At 39.9% G+C, this 10207-nt stretch overlaps 1 protein-coding gene across 1 annotated transcript; it reads left to right on the forward strand.

Moving 5' to 3' along the window:
- Positions 1 to 3182: 3182 nt before the first annotated feature.
- LOC103374627 (carboxypeptidase A1) lies at positions 3183 to 10206 on the forward strand (the record flags this gene model as incomplete). Its single annotated transcript, XM_008304745.1, has 11 exons — positions 3183 to 3278; positions 4263 to 4344; positions 4502 to 4636; positions 4739 to 4843; positions 5176 to 5277; positions 5493 to 5594; positions 5674 to 5784; positions 6039 to 6129; positions 8009 to 8208; positions 8355 to 8439; positions 10148 to 10206. Coding segments are annotated over exons 1-11 (1140 nt in total), but the record flags the coding sequence as incomplete, so codon positions are not given.
- Between the last annotated feature and the right edge of the window lies 1 nt (position 10207).

Genomic DNA, 10207 nt, shown 5'->3' on the forward strand with positions numbered 1-10207 from the left:
CAGGGCATCAAATACTCCTACACCTTCGAGCTGAGGGACACCGGCCGCTACGGCTTCATCCTGCCTGCCAATCAGATCATCCCCACTGCTCAGGAGACCTGGCTGGCTCTGATGGCCATCATGGATCACACCTACAACAACCCATACTAATGTGGGTGTGTGTGATCGTGGAAATCCTTGTCGAGGACCCACTGATGACAAATATCAATTTTGAATTGTCATCTTCATTTCTTAAATCACCACCACCGTCACCATCATGTTTACGATCAGTGACTCTTTTGACATGTTGGAAACCACAAACAGACAAATAAACAAGCACGCTGGAAAACTGGCGTTTCTTTTTGGTGTAATTCAGAAGATGCTGGACCATCTTTTATTCACAAGAATTTCTCTTAGAACGGCAACAAAGAGGTATTTGAGACGTGAGACAACATTTGAAAGGAGAAAGCTTTGTGTCAAGCAGTCAGATTCCATCTTGAGCTGTGGACAGATTTTAGAGCAGCACCTTATGCCAGCTGGTATTAGCTAATGACCTATCATTGTTTGGTTGTTGTGTTTCTTCTCATCAACTATTTTATTCTACTCAGAAACAGCTATTCACACAAGAGTAAACACAAGAAGAAAATAAAGATAGAGAGAGACAAGGGCACAGTGATGGAATACAGTCATGGGATTTCAGACTGAACACACATCGTAGGTCAGATGATGTGAACAACTGGAAGTCACTAAAACAACACTGCATTGAGAAAACTGATGGTTAAAAAAACATAAATATTCATACTATTTACTGATGATGATGATGATGTTTAAAGGAATAGTTTGACATTTTATGAAGTATGTTTAGTTTGTTTGTTGAGGAGAGTGAGATAATAAGATTGGTGCCTCTCTCAGATCTGTATAAATATGACGCTACTGCTTAGCTTAGCATAAAGACGGTAAAGCTGGGGAAACAGCTAGCCTGGCTATGTCCAGAGATCAATGATGGAAAGTAACTAAGTATGTTTACCAAAGCATTGTAATTGGGTACAATATCTAGTTGAGTATTTCCATTTTAAGCTACTTCATGCTTCCACAATGCTATATTTCACAGGGAAACACCACCCTTCAGTTGAAGCTTTTAAAGTATAACAAACCGGTGGTTCCCAACCCATTTCAAATGAGTTGTTAACAACTTGACCAAATAGTGATTTTCTCCTCTAAACATCTTTCACTATTTACATCCAATTAATGTTCAAATGATCCAGTATCTCAACATAGATTACAAAGAAATGAAAACAGAGTAGAGTATCAGAAGTGTTTTTCCTCCTCGCCCATTAATGATATGACAAATTCTCAGGTTTATCTGCTGTTTTTGGATATAAAACTGGATATGAAGTAGTTCAGACTCCAGCAGCTACGACAGCAACAGGCTGATGCTTTTCTAGTGTTCATTTCCTCGCAGCAAGAAGGTCGCCGGTTCACATCACAGTGATTACACCCAAGATCTTTCTGCGTGGAGTGTGCATGTTCTCCCTGTGCAGTGTGGGTTCTCTCCAGGTTCTTCCTCCCACAAGGTCCAAAAACATGTTGAGGTTAATTGGTGATTCAAAATTGTCTGTAGGTGTGAATGTGAGTGCGCTTGGTTGTCTGTCTCTAAGTGTAGCCCTGCGACAGATAATGGATGAACATAAAGGCAAATGTAATATATTTAGCTTTTTGAACATTACAAGCAATTTCAAGATGTGGTTAAAAACATATCATTGTTTTAAAGAATTACTGAAAATTCATCCATCCATCCATCCATTACACTGAGTTACAAAAAGATATGTTTTTAAAGGTGTCTAGGATTTTTTAAAAAGTCATTTAGGACATTTTTGCAACACTGAATCCAAGAAGGACAAGAAGGCTTTTCTGTATCAGGTCAGGTTTTTATGCCAAGTCGATTAAAAAAACTGTTTTGCCACTAAATCGATCACATTTTTTGACATTAGTGATTGATTTCTCACATGAAATCGGATTTAAGAGGAAAATTTCATTTTCAAATCCTTTTGATAAGTAAAATGATTCAAAAGTTGATGAGCGGAAACATTTGTAAAGGTAAATACAAGTATATTGCATGTTTCATCAGCATTGCTCAAAATTCAGGGCTTGAACTTGCACTTCTTGGAACTCCTGGAATGATAAGCAGCAGGTATATCACCCTTCAGAGTCCAGCAGTAATCAGCCATCATGACTGCATCCCAGCGTCCCTGATACCTGGTCTCCATCTCTTTCATGTTCTGATGGAATCTCTCCCCGTGCTCATCACTCATTGAGCCGAGATTCTCAGGAAACCATTCAATAGGTAGGTAGTACCAACTTGTAAAGGTTTCAGAATTTGTTCATTTCAGGAAATAGAAAAAGAATTTTGTAAGACACCAAGCATAGATAGCAGGATAGCAGATGGAGATCAGCAATAGAACAGAACAATAAATATGAATATAAATATTTTGGGGGTCGGTGAGGCCATGGTTGTTATAACTCTATGGAAGGAAGAGAGAGGAGAGGAGAGGAGAGGAGAGGAGAGGAGCTCAGTACATCATTAGAATCCCGCGGCAGTCTAAAGCTATAGCAGCACAACTAGGGGACAGTTCAGGTGATCCTGAGCAGCCCTAACTATAAGTTTAACAAAGAGGAAAATTTTAGGCATAGCCTTAAAGCAGAGAAGGTGTCTGCCTCCAGAACTCAAACTGGGAGCTGATTCCACAACAGAGGAGCTGATAACTGAAGGCTCTGCCTCCCATTCTACTTCTGGAAACTCTGGAACCACAAGTAGACCTGCAGTCTGAGAGCGAAGGGCTCTGTTAGGATGATACGGTACAATAAGGTCTTTAAGATAAGATGGAGCTGGTCATTGAGAGTTTTATATGTTAAAAGCAGGGTTTTAAATTCTATCCTGAATTTTACAGGGAGCCAATGAAGATGCTGCAAAGCGTAATTAATATTAAGTTTCTGTGGTGCTTCTGTGAGTCTTCTCTTTATGTTCATATAAAACACAACTAAATGAAGAAACAGCAGAGCTTGAACAACTTTGTGGTATATGTTGCAATTTTTGGTGTAATGAGAACAGAACCAGCCACTGAAACACATACATGACACTGAATAAGGTTGTGGTTGAGACACATGACTTGTCCTGGCACATGCAAGTATAAAAGCCTGTGTTTCCCCCAGTAGTGTTCACAGTGTTGGTCAATGATGAGGGGGCTGCCTGCATTCGCAGTGCTGTTTGTGGCTGCTGTCGCAAGGGAGACATTTGAGGGGTAAGTTGGCCTGTCAGAGCCTCTCACTGCTGGGTAAGTGATGAGTACAGTGCTGTGCTTAAGTTTGGGGCTACCGCAAGTGAAGTAAAGATGATGTCACAGATAATTCCATGACTGTTTGTGTAGATTCTCAATTATAAAGGTCATGGTAGTCTGAAGAGTCTCAGCAAAAAGCAACTTAGATTCTATGTTTGACTCTTTTTTGGGGACAAACAGAATGGACCAGTTCATTTCACTGAGGCTCTTGGGAATGCCATGAATAGTTGTTGTTCTTCTACTTCTTATAAAGTTGAGTAAAGCACACTGACCGACCTTTGCCTTTAAAACAGCAACAAGTTTCCTAAGTACACTTCTGTACATTTTCTACTTCTGCAAAACTTTTCACAGCAACATGTGTGCATAACTGTGAAATATGCATTCAATAAGTAGTGCATGTGTTGTGTTATGATGCTTATCTGCTGATTGTCCCTCTGTTTGCTGAATGTTTCCACACTGCCAATCCACAATCAAGTCGAGCACAGGAAACAATGTGCATCATGCCCTTCAGTGGACGAATTGAACTTTACAAAAAACTTGTTAAAGCATCGCCTCAAAAACAAGAAAATATTCTTTCCTTTCTCTGATAATTCTGCCTCTACCTCAGTATAACGGTGAGAATTATTTTGCATGTACAACTACTTGTTCTATTGGGTTATAACGTCATTCAGGTATCCCACAATTTTAAAGTTATCTGTTGTTGCCCCACTAAAGTTTAAAAATACTCTGAGTAGAAGAAAGCTGCAAAGGAAATCAAACTGAAATTCCTGGGAAGTGCTTTATTCTGACAAGTAAACTAACAACAGTATACGTTTTCTTACTGTGCAACTTCTGCAGAAGCAGAACCAGCCAACATTGAGAAATCTTACTTCACCCCATGAGCCAACTTCTCTCTGGTTGTTTCAGTTGAGTAACAAGTTGTAAGATATCACGGTTCTCTTTTAACAGACATCAGGTTCTTCGAATCGTTCCAAAGGATGAAGTCCAGCTGTCTCTCATCAAGGAGCTGGAGGACATGATCCACTTCGAGGTCATTTATGCCCACTAAGTCAAATTCTAAACTAAAAATCAAAACAACAATGATTCAAAAATGTGGCACCCCTTTTATGTATTAAATTCACTGCTCTTCTGAAAATTGGAAACCTGTTTTGTGTACTTTGTTGGATGATATCTGTGTGTTCTTTCAGCTGGACTTCTGGAGGGGTGTGACTGGTGTGGCCACTCCTGTAGATGTCAGAGTTCCCATCCACAGACTCCAATCTGTCAAAATTTACCTGGAGACACAGGACATTGAGTACTCCATCATGATTGAAGACCTGCAGGTACAGCATGAGACCTGGCAACAACCTGGAATCTCATTTAAAAGAAAGAAAACTTTGCTTACGGTGTGTCACTCAAATATAAATGACATCACTGTCATGCAGGTGATGCTGGACGAGGAGCAGGAGGAGATGGTGTCTGCTGCTCGTGCCCCTGAGCCCAGAAACACTGACAGCTTCGACTACGCCACATACCACACCATCAGTGAGGTTTGTACACACAGCTGCTCTGGCTGCTGGCACCCTCTGAAATGATCATCACCACAGACAGCTTTATATTTACAGTTTTGACTTGATGTTAATGAATTAAAAAGAGGTGTTCTTGTTAGATACTGATAATGAGCTTTTGTGTGTGTTATAGCCAGTACCAGTTGTTAATAATGCTTTGATTAGGTTCGACTTGTGAAACGGTAAAGCGGACCTTTTCAATGTCACCAGAGAAATGCAAAATGTCAATGTATTATTTTTCAGACTTAGAATGAATTAATATCTTAATATAAATATGCTTGTATATTAAGAGCAGGATTCTGTGTTTGGTTCAGATCTACAGTTTCCAGGACACACTGGTGGCTGAGAATCCCAACTTGGTCAGCAAGATCGTGATCGGTCAGAGCTACGAGGGCCGTCCCCTTAATGTGCTCAGGGTAAAAAAACAAAACAAACAAACAAAAAAAAACAACAACATAGGTTGAGTCCAGAAAACAAAGAATCTAGTTACAAAATGAACGTAAAATAATGACACCTGTGCTAAAGGAAGAAATAAATGGATGTACAGTAAATGCAATAAATGAATGTTTTACAAAGCAAAACAGTAAAGATTTGTCCCCAATCCCTGCTCCTTTCCTTTGCTGTGTTGTAGTTCAGCACTGGTGGAACCAACCGTCCTGCCATCTGGATCGACACTGGAATCCACTCCAGAGAGTGGGTCACTCAGGCCAGCGGCACCTGGTTCGCCAAAAAGGTGCTTTGATAATGAAAAGTTCCATTTTCCTTCCCTGTTTCGGCAGTTTCTAACCACTAACCAACGTTTCTATCTTTAGATTGTGACTGATTATGGACGGGACCCTGCTCTCACGGTCATCCTCAACAATATGGACATCTTCCTGGAGACTGTGACCAACCCTGATGGATACAGCTACACCCACACCACTGTGAGTCTGTCATAGGTAGACAATTGTACTAACCTGCCATATTCAGTTTTTTGATGACATGACACTTGCAATGACTCTCAACAGTTTTCAGAATTTTAGCATTCCCTACTGTATTAAATGCATTTTAAATGAAAAGACTTGTTACTGCTAAAACAACTGAACCAATGATAAACACATCAAGTATTGCATAAACAGAAATGGCCATAAAAAAAATAAAACTCGTAACCTTTATTGAAGTATTGTGATGTTTCCAGAACCGTCTGTGGCGTAAAACTCGGAAGCCCAACCCCCGCTCCAGATGTGTGGGAGTCGATCCCAACAGGAACTGGGACGCTGGTTTTGGAGGTATATCTTTCTCCCTGCATAGGAAAAATAGCAATACACTAAATAGTCAAGAGTTATATAAATTAAACAGATGTATGTTTTGGTTTGATTGTGTTGTTTTAGATTTCAGAACTTTCAGAACTTTTCCATTGGTGATTGAAAATGTGAATTTACATTAATTCAAATTATTCTGTTACAAAATATTACATATTTATGTTTTAGAGCCATGCATCATCCACAATGTAATTCCTAAAAATCCCACAAGATGGCCCCAAATCTGCAAAATTTTAATTCTTACATATAGCAACTTCAAATGTAATGTCTTTGTTTTACAATTCTACAGTTCAACAATTTCATTTAGCAGATGCTTTTACGTACATCTGAGAGCAGATACAGCACAAGCAAGGGTCTAGCCAGGAGAACAACAAGTGTGATAGGGCGTTGAGGCCAATAGCAGGCTGTGTAGGAGGTACTAGAAATTTATTTATTTTTGTTTGGTTTCGGCCTGTCAAGTGCAAAGGTGTTCAGTGAAAAGCTGGGTTTTTAGTCTTCTAGTTTTCTTTTGATTTGTACAAAACATCATCATAATTAGACAGATTATATCAAATATGATGCTCATACATACAGTACCAGTCAGATATTTGGACACAGCTGCTCCTTCAAAGGTTTTTCATTGTTTTTATCACTTTCCACATATAGAACAAAACCTTTTGGAAATCATAACTAAGAAATAGCACATATGATGTTTTGTAGTGAACAAAAAAGTTTTAACAAACTACACAAAAAAGCCACTGTTTGCTTTTGTTGCATATTTGCAGGCTGTTGGTACCATCTTAACCAGGTGAGCCTTCATGAAAGTGGACGTTTATTGCTGTCCTAATGAGATCATTGTTGTGATGTGCAAAGGTACTGTGGTGTAGGTATATGACAAACAGCCCCACAATAGAAAGCAAGATTATGGCTACAACCACTCAACTAAGTAACACAAAATTTAAATACATTATTAGTTTGAAACATGAAGGTCAGTCAGTAAACAACATTTCAAGACTTTTGTCTAAGTTTTTTCAAGTGCAAAAACCAAAAATTCTGTAGTGAAACTGTAGTGAGAACCACTGCAGGATCCACTGCAATGGTTCCCTGAGATCCAGGAACAACATCAACATCAACCGTTTAAGGGAGAATGTGCCCAAAACACTGAGGGAGACCAAGATGAAAAGAGAACTGTTTGAGCCAAGAAACAAAAAGACTAGACATGAGACCAGCAGAAATCTGGACTTCAGTGTGATGTGTCCAGATATAAGATTTTTGTTTCCAAATACTTTATTCAGGATTCAAGGCAACGCTTAGCCTGTATGCTTACTACAGCAACAGGAAGAGTGATGGAGCACTGCATCAGATGACCTGGCCTCAGCAATAAATAAACTAAACCTATCTGAAATTAGTTGAGTTGGAGCGCAGAGTGAGGGAAAGGCAGCCAACAAGGGTCAGCATATGTGGGAACTCCTTCAAGACTACTGGAAAAACATCCCAGGTGATGACAAAATGAAGCTGGTTGGTGAATGAAGCGTGTGCAAAGCACTGACATTGAAACATTGCAAATAGAAACGTATGTATAAAGTGTATACATAAATTCATTCCATGTGTTATTTCATAGTTTGGATGTCTTCAGTTTTGTTTTGCTTTGTTGGAAATTAAAGAAGCAAAATAAAACCATTAAAGAAGAAGATGTATCTAAACTTTTACTGGTACTATACTTGGGTGGCTGTGTCAGTCATACCATGGTTGTGCGTCATGATTGTATCTTTGCACCTTATACAGCACCTAGAACAGTTCGTACTATTATTAAGTTTACATTGAGATTTCCTTGCAGTTTCTCTTTCCCTGTTTTCATCATATGTAGGACCTGGTGCCAGCAACAACCCCTGCTCAGAGACCTACCGTGGACCCAGACCCAACTCTGAGTCTGAGGTCAGATCCATTGTAGACTTTGTCAGGTCTCATGGCAACATCAAAGCCTTCATCTCCATCCATTCCTACTCTCAGTTGCTCCTGTACCCCTTTGGCTACACCAGAACTCCTGTCAGGGACCGGGCTGAGTTGGTATATAAAAATAAAAAAATAAAAAAATTCTGATTTCATTTATGGTTATCACTCCTTGTCCATAACTAGTGCTTAACATGAGTGTAGTGATAGTTGTTCGATCTCTCCTCTACTGGTTAAAGTATCATGATATTCTCTTTCTACAGCACAGTCTGGCTCAAAAGGCCATCACTGACCTGGCCTCCCTGTACGGTACTCACTACAGATTCGGCAGCATCATCACCACCATCTGTAAGTTTCAGCAACACTGTTTACAATAAGACCATTTGGCTTCATTCTGTTTATTATTTATTCCACTCAGTGGTGTTTACAAGAAGAAAAAATCACTCTGATTTTCATATATATACAGGTGCTGGTCATATAATTAGAATATCATGAAAAAGTTCATTTATTTCAGTGATTCCAGTCAAAAAATGAAACTTGTATATTATATTAATTAATTACACGCAGACTGATATATTTCAAATGTTTATTTCTCTTAATTTTGATGATTTTGCCTGAATACTAATGAAAATCCCAAATTCAGTATTTTAGAAAATTAGAATATTGCAGAAAGGTTCAATATTAAAGACACCTGGTGCCACACTCTAATCAGCTAATTAACTGACCTGCAAAGGCCTTTAAATGGTCCCTCAGTCTAGTTCTGTAGGCTACGCAATCATGGGGAAGACTGCTGACCTGACAGTTGTCCAGAAGACGACCACTGACACCTTGCACAAGGAGGGCAAGACACAAAAGGTCATTGCTAAAGAGTCTGGCTGTTCACAGAGCTCTGTGTCCAAGCACATCAATAGAGAGGCGAAGGGAAGGAAAAGATGTGGTAGAAAAAAGTGTACAAGCAATAGGGATAACCGCACCCTGGAGAGGACTGTGAAACAAAACCCATTCAAAAATGTGGGGGAGATTCACAAAGAGCGGACTGCAGCTGAAGTCAGTGTTTCAAGAACCACCACGCACAGACAGATGCAAGACATGGGTTTCAGCTGCCGCATTCCTTGTGTCAAGCCACTCTTGAACAAGAGACAGCACCAGAAGCATCCCGCTTGGGTTAAAGACACAAAGGACTGGACTGCTGCTGAGTGGTACAAAGTTATGTTCTCTGATGAAAGTAAATTTTGCATGTCCTTTGGAAATCAAGATCCCAGAGTCTGGAGGAAGAGAGGAGAGGCACAGACTCCACATTGCTTGAGGTCGAGTGTAAAGTTTCCACAGTCAGTGATGGTTTGGGGTGCCATGTCATCTGGTGTTGGTCCACTGTGTTTTCTGAGGTTCAAGGTCAACGCAGCTGTCTACCAGGAAGCTTTAGAGTACTTCATGCTTCCTACTGCTGACCAACTTTATGGAGATGCAGATTTCATTTTCCAGCAGGACTTGGCACCTGCACACAGTGCCAAAGCTACCAGTACCTGGTTTAAGGACCATGGTATCCCTGTTCTTAATTGGCCAGCAAACTCGCCTGACCTAAACCCCATAGAAAATCTATGGGGTAATGTGAAGAGGAAGATGCGATACGCCAGATCCAACAATGCAGAAGAGCTGAAGGCCACTGTCAGAGCAACCTGGGCTCTCATGACACCTGAGCAGTGCCACAGACTGATCGACTCCATGCCACGCCGCATTGCTGCAGTAATTCAGGCAAAAGGAGCCCCAACTAAGTATTGAGTGCTGTACATGCTCATACTTTTCATGTTCATACTTTTCAGTTGGCCAACATTTCTAAAAATCCTTTTGTATCGGTCTTAAGTAATATTCTAATTTTCTGAGATACTGAATTTGGGATTCTCATTAGTATTCAGGTATAACTTTTTCATGATATTGTAATTACATGACCAGCACCTGTGTGTGTGTGTGTGTGTGTGTGTGTGTGTATATATATATGTATATGTATAAAATTTATTTTTATTTTTTTTAAGTCTAACAGTGCCTGTCCTAATTGTAGATCAAGCCAGTGGTGGCTCGATTGACTGGACCTACGAACAGGGCATCAAATACTCCTACA

Source organism: Stegastes partitus, unplaced genomic scaffold (genome assembly GCF_000690725.1).
Source record: "Stegastes partitus isolate 25-593 unplaced genomic scaffold, Stegastes_partitus-1.0.2 Scaffold2310, whole genome shotgun sequence".
NCBI lineage: Eukaryota > Metazoa > Chordata > Actinopteri > Pomacentridae > Stegastes > Stegastes partitus.